The 11,550-nt window shown below is 44.6% G+C and overlaps 1 protein-coding gene across 1 annotated transcript in view; it reads left to right on the top strand.

Moving 5' to 3' along the window:
• Positions 1-1,913: 1,913 nt before the first annotated feature.
• Positions 1,914-11,550, top strand: part of ZSWIM6 (zinc finger SWIM-type containing 6) — a 108,413-nt gene continuing 98,776 nt past the window's right edge. Inside the window, exon 1 of the mRNA XM_066568839.1 lies at positions 1,914-2,427. Coding sequence (XP_066424936.1) covers positions 1,914-2,427 — 514 coding nt within the window. The remainder of the gene's footprint in view (positions 2,428-11,550) is intronic.

Genomic DNA, 11,550 nt, shown 5'->3' with positions numbered 1-11,550 from the left:
CCCTAACCTTCCCCCCCCACCAAAAGCACATGTCTATGCCTAGATGTAAAAAAATTCTTGACCCATGAAATTTCCAAGTACTGCTTCTGTTTAGAAGTTTAAAAGCATACACTGCCCCCCCTTCCCCAATACGTGCAAATTCTAAACTATCTCAGGTTTCTGCCAATCTTTCTTTAAAAATCAGTCAGCGAATCTGATAAGTTTCATTCAACTTCCCACCCACTTTTAAGGGAAAATGCAGTTTCTGCAAAGCTTTCCAATCGCTTGACTACAAAATAAGCTCCTGTTCCAGTCGGAGGTGGGGGGGTGGCGCAAACAAAAAGGAGACGACAAAGTTTCGAGCCAAGGCGATGTTGTTTGCACCTCTTAGATTTTATGCCGGGCACGCTTGACATTCCTCCGCCGCATTCCCTGACAGAACCGCCTCCCCTCTGGGGGCGGCTTGCGCTGCATCATGGAAAATGTAGTCTGTCTGGGAAAACCAGCCTGCCGGAGGGAAGCCCCTCCAATTACGGCTTCTGCCGGGCACGGCATGCGAGCAAAGGGCTGCTCGCCGGGCGAGCGAGTGCTGTTTTCAACTGCGAGCCGCCCAAAAATGCCTCTTAAAAGCTATAGTTCCGAAATATTTAATTAATTAAAAAAAACTGTTTTAAATTCGCTTAATAAAAAATGGCGACTGCTCTACCATGAAGCATCAAAGCGTAATCCCATTTCCGAGATAAAGTCTCGAAATACCAACATAATATTTACTTTCAAATTTAATTAGTGGAACAGAAGTCAACCGAGGTTGCTCTGCGATGACACGCAGCCCACAGCCTCTCTGCGCAGAAGGGCTCTGTGCGCTGCGCTCGCTCGATCCCTGCCGTGCGGCACTTCCATGCGGCCGGTGTTCCAGGAGCAGCGGCGGGAGCAGCGCTCCGCGCTCTGCGGGCAGCCACGGCGCCACGCAGCACTTCGAGACCCTCAGCATATAGATGCCTCCATCTACCATCCATCTATCCATCTCTGAGGCGCCGGTACGGACCCGAACGGCGCGGTTTTTAAAGATCACCGAAAAGACCCTGACCCTCCTCTGTGTAACGACCCACCTGGGTAAACACGGTGCCTCCATCGCCTTCAAGTGACTCATTGCGGGTCCGTGCCGCCCTGCCCTGTGTCTCGGCTCTCCCGGAGCAATTCCAAGCCCTGACATCTGCAGAGCCAACCGGGCGCTGGCACCGGGATAACGACCTTTACCGTATTACCGCTGGTAGAAGGAAAATAAAACTCCCCACAAAACTCAATACCAACACATCTTGGAGCGCGTCTCACTCGTGTAGCTCAAGAGCTTGTTATAGGCATGTACCTAGGCTCCTGATCCAGGGGCGGACGGAAAGGGCTTCGCCTGCTGCGGCCCGCCTCTGAAGCAGGAGGGCAGGTCTCCCACGGCGGCGCGTACCGTGCTTCCCGTCCACGAGGCGCCGCGCGGCGCGGCTCGCCCCACCCCTCCGGCTTTCCCGGCAGAGGTGACCGGGTTCAGGCCGCGGCGGTGGCCCCGCCCCCGCATTCCATTCCCTATATGGCGGCAGAGCTGGGGGCGCCGCCGGCCACGCCCTCCTTTCCCACCACGCGCGCGAGGGCGCGCCCGGGCTTGCGCGCGTGACATCAACGGGAGAAGAGGTTGGGAAGGCGGAGGGGGGGGAGCGCGCACTACCCCTTCGCTCTTCCCTCTCCCCCGCCGTTCTATTTACGTTATGACGCCGATTTGCATGAGGCCCCGCCCCCTGCAGCCGGCGAGGCAATGAGGCTCCGCCCTCTTCGCCACATAAGGGCAGAGGGGGCGTATCCCCGGGGGCTCGCGGGCCCTCGCTGCCTTCCTGGAGCCGTTTATAGGGTACAGCCACTTCCGCTGTCGGCTTAGAAGCGGCGCGATCATGGCGGAGCGCGGTCAGCTCCCCCACCCCGCCAAGCGCCTCTGCTGCAGACCCGGCTATGGCTCGGGCTGCAGGCCGGGGCAGCGGGCGGGCGGCTCCGGGCCCGGCGGCGGCGCTCTCTGCGCCGGACCCTCCTCCGCAGCTGCCGCCGCCGCCCTGGGGCTGCTGCCGCTCGGCAAGACCCAGAGCCCCGAGTCCTTGCTGGACATTGCGGCTCGCAAGGTGGCGGAGAAGTGGCCCTTCCAGCGGGTGGAGGAGCGGTTCGAACGGATCCCGGAGCCGGTGCAGCGCAGGATCGTCTACTGGTCCTTCCCCCGCAGCGAGAGGGAAATCTGTATGTACTCCTCGTTCAACACCGGCGCCGAGGATCCCGCCGCCGGTCCCGGAGGCGCCGCCGCGCCTGGCGGGGCCATGGACGCCGCCGCCGCCGCTGCCGCCGATGAGAACCGGCTGCCCTTCCGCAGGGGCATCGCTCTGCTCGACGGCGGCTGCGTCGATAACGTCCTACAAGTCGGTGAGTCACCGGCCGGTTCCGCTCCCGGGCCAGGCCGCCGCCGCTCGGGGCCGCGGGTCTCCCCCTGCGTGTCACCCGCTTGCCGTCCCTCTCTCTCCGCTGCAGCTCACCGCCTGCGGCCCGGCCCGTGCGAGCTCTTCGCTCCCCGGTTGTACCGTGGGCCGGGCAACTTCCTCCGCCGGTCTCCTCCCCCTCGTGCCCGGGACGCGCAGTGGCTCCCTGCCTCCGTGACACGGACACGGCTCCCGCCTGTCCCTTTAACTCGCAGCCCCGCACCGCGCCGTGCCCGCTCCCGGTAATCCAGCCTGTGTAATCCCGTTTGGCTCTGCCCTCCTACCAGCGTCCACCCCCGGTAATCCGGGTCATCGCTTTTCCTCGAGCCACAATAGCGAGGAGATGCCGCCCCCCCCCCCCCCCCCCCATCCCGAGGGGACCGCCGGTGGAAATGAATCAGCAGAAGGGCGGCCGGCGGGGGAAGGGGGGGGCGGGATGCGCCGCCGTCCAAAATAAAGACATAAAAGCGGTGCGAGACCCCGGCGGCGGGAGTGCGGGGGGGATCCGCGAACAAAGGCATTTCTAGGGCAGCGGTGACGAGCCGGAGGGAGGGGGCGCGATTCGCCCCGCTGGGGGTGGTATGGCTGGGGGGTTGCTTTAGGATGAACGGCTTCGTGACAAGGAGGGGAAAACGAAGCTCTTCCTCCTACTGGAACAATACCCCCCTCCACTTCCTCACCCCCAGCCCAGCCGCCTGCCGCTGTTCTTCACCCGCTGCGGGCTCCCTTGGTTAACTCCTCCCTGCCAGTGTTTAAAGGGCTGCAGAGGTGGGTATTCCCCCATTTTTGTGGGGGTTGTCTGCCGGGGGCGGCTCCTCTTTCATTCAAGGAATGGAAGGGGAGCCGCCCCCGGCAGATATTCCCCTCCGCCGGCGGGGATGCTCTTTGTGCGACCCGACCACTTTGTTCTCATTTTCATGTTTATTTGCGTCTTTTTTTTTTCTTTTTTTTTTTTCTTTTTGTTTCCCCCCTCTCAGTTTTCTGTCGTTTCCCCTCCTCCTCCCCTTAAAAGGGGAAGACAGACAAAAGAGGCTGCTGCTTGCCTTTTGTTGACGGCGGCGGCTCGGTGTGTGTGTTTGTGTGTGTGTGTGGGGGGCGCCGGGATTCCCTCCTTCGCACTCCCCCAAAACCTCGGTGCTGCCTGCTGCGGGTTTGACTTGGCGGGCACCTTGCAAATGTGCTATCAGGTTTTTTTTCCGAAGGGAAGATGTGACCCTGCTCTTCGGCTCACTGCCCCTCTCTTCTGCCTAGGGAGACTTTCTTTTTTTTTTTTAATTTAATTTTCTTAAAATCAAGTTTATTTTAAATTTAATCTTTTGACTTTTTCTTTCTAAGGGGTCTGAGGTGCATTTGTGGTTGCTCAGAACTGGCAGAACCAGAAGTAGGGCTTTTTTAGTTTGGTTGGCATTGCTAAGATTTTTTCCCCTTTTGCTTGCACTTGATTCTGTTTGCAAGCGATTAGGAATGACAGGAGTGCATGTAGGGAGGGTTTCTTGGCTGATTGCATTTAAGCCAGGAATTCACTGTGAAAATAAAGCCAAGGGGCAATAAATAAAAAATGCAATCTTCTCTAGGAGGCAGACGCCCAGCGAGGACTTCGCTTTGCTTTCAGCAGTGGAATAGGCCTCAGTGAGTAGTTGTGAAAGAAAAAAAGTAACTTTTTGTGTGTCTTCAAAGGGGAAGGTATTGAGTTATGTTGGCGAGGGTCAGTATGTAGAAAGAATATATGCATGAATATGACTTAAGTGTTGACTGCCTTTTCTGGAACCTTTAAAAGCATTTCAAACAAATACTGTACCTACTGCTGAAATACATTTGCTTTGTTGTATTCCCCCCCACCCCCCAACCTTATGTGAGCCTCCTTTGAAATTCTTGCAAAAATACTAGTGGAAACCAGTGATATGAAAGATGTCAGTTGTTTTGACAGAAGCCTTTGGTGAGGGAGTTGTGGAGGACGTGGGTAGGTCCTGCTGTAGGAAAGTTCTTGTGTAATTTGGGTAGGTAGCTGTGTCATTAAGACCGGGGTCTTGCTGACAAGATATTCCTAGTGAAGCAGAAAGGTGCAGCTGTTAAAAGCAGTTCCGCTCTAGAGTGAGTTATGTTGGGCAGAGAATGGAATTGGTTCCGTATAATACAGCTGAATATTTAGCATTGATGAAAACTTAGAATTAAGTTTATGTAAGTCTATGTTTAGTGACCATATAAGTGTGAATTTATGTTCTTTGCAGTGTGAGTAATGGAAACTCTGTAAATGTTTATTGTTGAACTATGGAAAAGTGCAGTTATTGGACAAAATACATTTTATTACATATCAGTTCTAACACCCTTACTTGTAACCTGAAGTATTACTATAAATAGGGAATGGGGGACTTGATTTGAGAGACGCATAAATTTTGGTTCAGTGGTAGTTAAATGGCACCATTTGCTTCTGAATTTTATGTTTTAAGTTTTTCAGTCTAGCTGTGAATAAACATTCTGACTATTTTATCATGGTAAATAATCTTAAGCAGGAAGATTTCCCAAACCTTGTATCAAAAGTTTGCTAAAAATCTTCATGTGATCCTCCTTCACACCCACCAACTTAGACTCTTGTGTGTTATCTTGTTGTAAAGAAAATCCTAAATAAAATGAAGATGATCTAGTGATACACAAATGTACACACATCTACAAATGTAGATGATATTAGTGATGCGCACAAATAACCTTCTTGGTAATCAGGCAGTAAGGTTGTTTGCTAGCCTATTTTGTCGTTTATTGGTGCTGTCCTAGCATAATAATTAGCATCACTTAATTTTGAAAGGCTTTTCTCCAAAGAGGATGGCTTCAGAATTCAATTTGCATCTAACTTATTGATGTATTTTTATCTTTTTGATATTCTTCAACTGGACATGAAAGTTTTTCTTCTTTAGCATATTTCAAAAGAGCTAGAGAGTGCACGTTCCTAAAGCAAGCCTTCCCAACTACATAAAGCAACTCTTTTACCCTGCCTATGTTTAACTTATTTAAAACCAAGTATTTTTAGTAAAAATTAAAGTCTAAATAAGAAAGCACTTTGTGAGTAAATACAACAATCTGGAAGGAAAATTAGAAATTGACTGTTTCATTTGGCCAGATTTTGAAAATGCCAGGAGCAAGCAGACAGTTTTAGATGGTGAAGTGTATATTTGGTTTCTGAGGTTAGTCCTGAATTAGTACACAGTACTGTATTGTCGTCACAGCTGTGGCTGTCAAGGCTAGAAGAGGTGTGATCCCTCAATAGCACAGCTGACCTGGTGAGAGCCCTTAATGCAGCTATTCTAGGAGAAGAAATAAACCCCTGTGCCTCAGCTGGTGTGACTCTTGCTTGGGGAAAGACAGAGGTTGCCTTGGCTGTAGTGCTGTAAAACTCAGCTTCACTGCTGCAGCCACATTAGAAGTACTTGAGAATTTTTTGATTTGTCATACAAGTACTCTTATAGCATCCCTGTCTGTTGGTAATTTGAGGTACGTTTGTCTTTGTTGCATAGACCCTGATTGCTCATACAGGCCTTTCTTAAAGGAGTTAGAGCCCTTTCCATGGTAGCATAAGGTTTTGTGACTGTGCTAAGTTGTGCTTTTAGGTATGAATGGCAAGGGAGTGAGTTGGAGGGAGGGGACTCCTAGGGAAGGAAAATACAAAGAATTCATTGACTGACACTCACCACAGCTCTAGAATATGATGTTAATATTATAAGATAGAAAGCTGCCTTGTCTGTGGAAGGAGGTTCAGCTGAAGAGTATCATTAGCTTGGAGCTACAGGATCATGTTTTGGAAGCCCCTCAGGGATACCTGGTTGGGGGATGTAACCAAAATACTTCTTAGAGAAAAGCAAAGTAAAATTTCTCCTTTCTTAAATTGTGGTTGAAGGTCACTGATGTTTCTTTAATTTGTTCTTAAGTTAAAGACTGGAGATTGGTTTGCTTTCAAAACCAGGAGAAGCCTTTTTTTTCACCAGGAGCAAGAGAAGGCTTTAGAAGGCCAAATTGATGGCTGCATGTTATTCTGGTGGAATCTGTATTGTAGTCAGCAGATTTTACATCCTTTTGGTGGACAATGATTTGAGACAAATTTTGATCCTTCCTAGCCATCTTTACTGAAAAAAAAAACCCCAACCCCAAAACTTTGTGAAATGGCAGAGCAAGTAAAAAAAAGTAATGTCTCTTCTTTTGAGACTCAGTTGTTTTGAGTGCCAGTGGTATAACATGAAACACTGTTTTTTTTCTTGTGATAAAACCATACCAAGTATTTTGTTTGGAAAGGTGACACAAATGTACTGTGCTGTGAGTTGAACTGTGACTTTTAGCAGATATGGTGATCCTCGCTGGTACGTGCAATATACATGTAGTTGTTGATGAAACGTGTAGGACAGATGTATTTAGTAAAAGGATTTACTTAATGAAAGTAATACCGAGTTGTGTGGCAAACCTACGATTGTCATTAGTGGCAGTGAAGGCATTGTGTTTAGTATTAACTTTTTGACCTGTGATACCAAATTGTTCTGGTATGTATAGTGAACTTTTTCCAAGGGGAAAAAGTTGTGTTAAATTCTGTCTATTTGAAGAGGAGAGTTTTGTGTGCTGACATGCTGAAGGAGCAATTGTGTTCAACTTAGGGGGTTTGGTTAGGAATGTATGAGTAAAACAAGTAATCCAGAATTTGTTAATACAATATTGTGGTATGGGCGTAAACAAATGATGTCTGACTTTTTGCCTTTTTTTTTGACTTAGTTCCAAGCCTAGAGAGTCTTGTGAAAATGCCTTCATCAATTCCAGTTTCAGTTTGCTCTAAGAAATAACTACTTATATTTCTAAGTTCCAGAACAGAAACTAGTAAGCTAATTTTTAAATGTTTCTTCCTGAAAGGGAGACATCTAATGCATTTTACTTTCCTTGTAGGATTTGGAATGCAATGCATTAATTGGTGAATATGCAAGCTATTTTCTGTGTGTGTGCTCTAATACAGTGTCCTTGACCTTGAATAATTTCTTTGAATACCCTGAAAAAATACCCTGAAAAAAAAGATAGAGCTAAAGAAGCAAAAAAAAAAAAATACCTGTCTTTCAAGACCAGATTGCTAAACATGGAAAAGCTTTGTAAATCAGCTCCTGCATTTAATTCAGGCTTTCTAAAAAAATCTATTCTTGATTTCAAGAGAGTGTAAGTATTTTAGGGTGATTTCAAGATACAAAAATAAAACTTGTACATATTATCTTCCTGTGTAATTGTGAATAGTAGGATAAATGTAATTAGACAATGTTTTCATCACAAGTTTTAAATAGAGAAATCTTTTATACAGGAGTGTTGTATTTGGTTCATGTAACAAAATTTTTCATTGTGTATTTTAGGTCAGTGTTCATGTTTCTTATGTTCTATTTTCCCCTTAATTTCAAGGCTTTCCTCACTTCCAAGAAAACAATTTTCATTTTCAAAGCTGCCATTCCTTTTAGAAGGTGATTCCGTCTTTGTGTATGATCCGATGCTTTGGTATGTAGCAATGTTTGAATTTGAGTCACTTGTCATGCCAGCAGTTGATGCCTGCATTTACTCTCTGGCCCTGTGTGCTAACTTGCAGAAGTGAACTATTAATTAAATGCAAAATCTATGTGTGACAGAGGGCTATTTAAAAGTCAGCACCAGACAAACTGATTTCCTTAAAAATAATTTGCTAGTTGCTGCATTTTGCTGTATCATTTGCTTTTATAAATGGACCTGTTAAAATCAAATCATTGCTTAAGACTCTGGTCAAGTTCTAATTTAAAAATTTCAAGTGAAAAAAATGAGTAAGCTGTCAAGTGCAGTTCTTACTGTTGAAGGATGAACTGTAGTAGATGGCATGCTCTTAGATATGTCTGTATGAGTTCAATTTAGGTGTCACCTGCTGTCTAAGTAATCTAGTGATGTCAAGATAATGTGTCAAGTTTTGTAGTAGTGTAAATATGAGTGCAAAATTTAGGAAAGCTGCTGACATTCCTTAACTTGCTTTCTCTTTAGCTTATTTTCTTGAGGGGTAAGGGAGGAGAATTTACTGCATCTTTAAAAAACCCAAAAGCCAAGTCAAAGAAGGACCACACTATTTTAACTGACAAAAGGTATCCTAATTTATGAATATGTTCTCTGTGACATGAACTAATTTGAAATCCTAAGAAGCTTTCATGTGCAGCAAGGATATAGATTTAATGTGAATTCTGATTGCCTGGAATGCAGTCAGCCTGACAGCACCTGAACATGTGAGTGCTGTCCAACAACTACACTTGTTCTGAGAGATCTGTCTGCTTTAACTTCCAGTTTTTGCTGTTGGTTTACTGTCCAAGACGATGTATATAAGTTCTCACTGGGTATATGTGCAGCCCTTGACGTGGTTTCATAACCTTCTGTGACCTGGATCATTGGCAGTGTTGGCTGGTGCTGTACACTAGTTTGCATTCTCCTTCCAGCTACATGCCAATTACCATGATTTATGTGTTGGCCTTGCGGCACATTACCCTGCTGTCCTCTGAAGCAACAACATGCATCCAGTCTTTGTTGCCTTGGCCGTGCTGTGGAGGGCCAGGAAGTCTGGAAAAGCTGAGATATAAATCACCATCTTAAAATAGATGTTTTCTGACTGAATTCTGCAAATGTGCAAACAGACTGGAGGAGCCTTCTAATAGTAACTACAGTGTAGAGAATTCCTTTGTGGTTAAGTCAGAACTGATAAAAGGCCTGCTGTAAGAGCTGAGTGCGCATACAAAAGACTTTTTCTGATGTGACACAATTCAGTATAGACTAAAGAGTCTCCTAATGTGGAATTTATACCAACATCACCTCTGAAAAGTGAAAACCAAATATTCAAAGAGGGCAGACTTCAGCAGTGTTTAAAATATATTTTAAAGTAATTGTGATGCACATCATTACATGCTTTAAAAAAGAGAGTGTAATTTTTTATTTGTGGCTTTCAAGGTTTTATTTTTTACTGTAAGCCTCCATTCCTCTTTGCAAGTGAATGTATTTGACAGTCTAAATACGTGGAAGTTTTACTTTGGAAATGCAAGGGCAGTGGCTGAGAAAGTCTGATGCTAATTGGAAGGATGCAGTAAAACCTGTCAATAAGTTTAAATCTGCACTGGTAGATCTAACTGATCAGATAAATAGGAAGCTTATGTACTGAATTAATGTTCTAAAAATTCAAATGATTTACCTTTTATTGTAGTTTATTTAACAGTCCACCTCTTTACATAAGTCATCTTTCATAGGTAATTGGTGTCAGACCTTTAATACATTTTGGCATCATTGGAAAAGTAATGGGGGAAATGGCATAAGAGGTAAGATATTTCACAGACGTACATGTTAATATATATTTTTGTGTCTTTTTAACTTTATTTTTTCACAAAAGTTAATTGCATTCAATAGTTGATTATTTTAAAGACCTGAAAAATCAACTGTTGCATAGCTATATGACTTCTGAGAAATGAGACACTTTGTATGTGTGCCAAATTTAGCTGCTAACTGGTTACTGACAGCCGATAGTAATGCACTGACAGTGCAGGAACTATGCAGGAATTGTGCAGCTGACTACAATATTTAATTTACACTGACTAATGAAATGAAAAACATTAAACCATCAAGGCACTTAAAATTGGGTAAACCCTTACAAAATGTTACAAATATACACCTGTATCAGAGCAGAGGATCAAGTTTGCATGTATTCTAAGTATTTAAGTGTTTGTAAGCTTGTGTTAAGAGCTTGGCTTTTGGTTAAAGGCTTCAGCAGTGGTTCTCAGATTTGTTTCTGTATGTTTAGAGTTTGACTCTTTCTTCTTTTGTGCTAGTGGCCTGCCTTCTTTCTGCATAGCAATCAATGTTCAACTATGCGTGCAAGGCAGCGCAAACTTTTTAAACTCAGACGCTTCAGCTTCTAGCTTGCCCTTGTCAAAAGTGGCTCCTGAGCTTTATTATTTAGTTCTTAATTTCTACATTCAACTTCGATATTTTGACTAGGCTGAAGCGGAGCACGGATCCATATTCAGTGATTGATGATGGGATTGATATGTTTTTCAGTAGTATAAATATATACAGGTAGTGTGATCATCAGAGTTTGATATGCTTGATGGTTGGTCCTTTCTTTGACTTATGTACAGATGTGGCTGTGAAAGGATAGCAGATAAAATCTGTGTTAAGAATTCATTAACACATACACTTACAGATAATCTTGGGATCTTCTGGAAAATGTGAGGAAATCACTTTGGTGGAGAATTGTACTGTAAGTTGTTGGTTGCTTCCACAGCAGTTGCATCAGATTTTGCTTCTGCTATTGGTGGAATACAATGCAGTGTTTTGGGAGGGTGGAAGGTAGTCTTATAAAACACTTATTTGCATATATACAAAGCTGGATTTAGTGACCATGCTTACTGGATTAAACATGGCTTGATCTTCATTAGGACAATTCTGCAGAGTCTACTGATTTTGAAAGTTCAAGAGCAGAGAAAAATCAATAGTCTAAATGAATTGTTTAATTAGCTCAAGAAAAAGAAAAAAAAACCAGAACACATTTATTCTGAAATGCTGTTATTACCAATGACAGCTGGCTGTGCTGCTGCTGTGGTACATGCAAAATGACTCTCAGTTCTTCCATTGATTTAGATTGTAAACTGAAACCTTGCAAACTGTCTACAGTTAGTGTACTGGGGATAAAATATCAAGTACATTATATTCTGTTTCTGGATTTAGTGTAGCTATTTTACAGAAGCCCAAAACTTCAATTTTGCTTCCTCCACAGCAGGGGGTTGAGGATTACATAAAACGCATGGCTTTTTTTTATCTTTTTGTTATTGCAAGCCATGATATATGAGTGCACCATCATGCAGCTTTGCTTGTCAAATACGAATGTGCATGAAATAATAGAGGTGACTTCAGCTCAATGTGCTAATGCATGAATGGTAGGCAACGACTAGGACTGGGACATGATGTAACAGATGCTGTGAAAGTCTGATGGGATCAGGAAGCTGAGAAAAAATTTCTTAGTCCTGTGTATAAATTTTAGAAGCAGCATACCACTTAGTTTTACTGACAGTTT

The sequence above is a fragment of the Molothrus aeneus genome, chromosome Z, assembly GCF_037042795.1.
Source record: "Molothrus aeneus isolate 106 chromosome Z, BPBGC_Maene_1.0, whole genome shotgun sequence".
NCBI classification, from domain to species: Eukaryota; Metazoa; Chordata; class Aves; order Passeriformes; family Icteridae; genus Molothrus; species Molothrus aeneus.
Note: the sequence above shows the minus strand (reverse complement) of the source record. Positions and strands in the feature narration are given on the sequence as shown.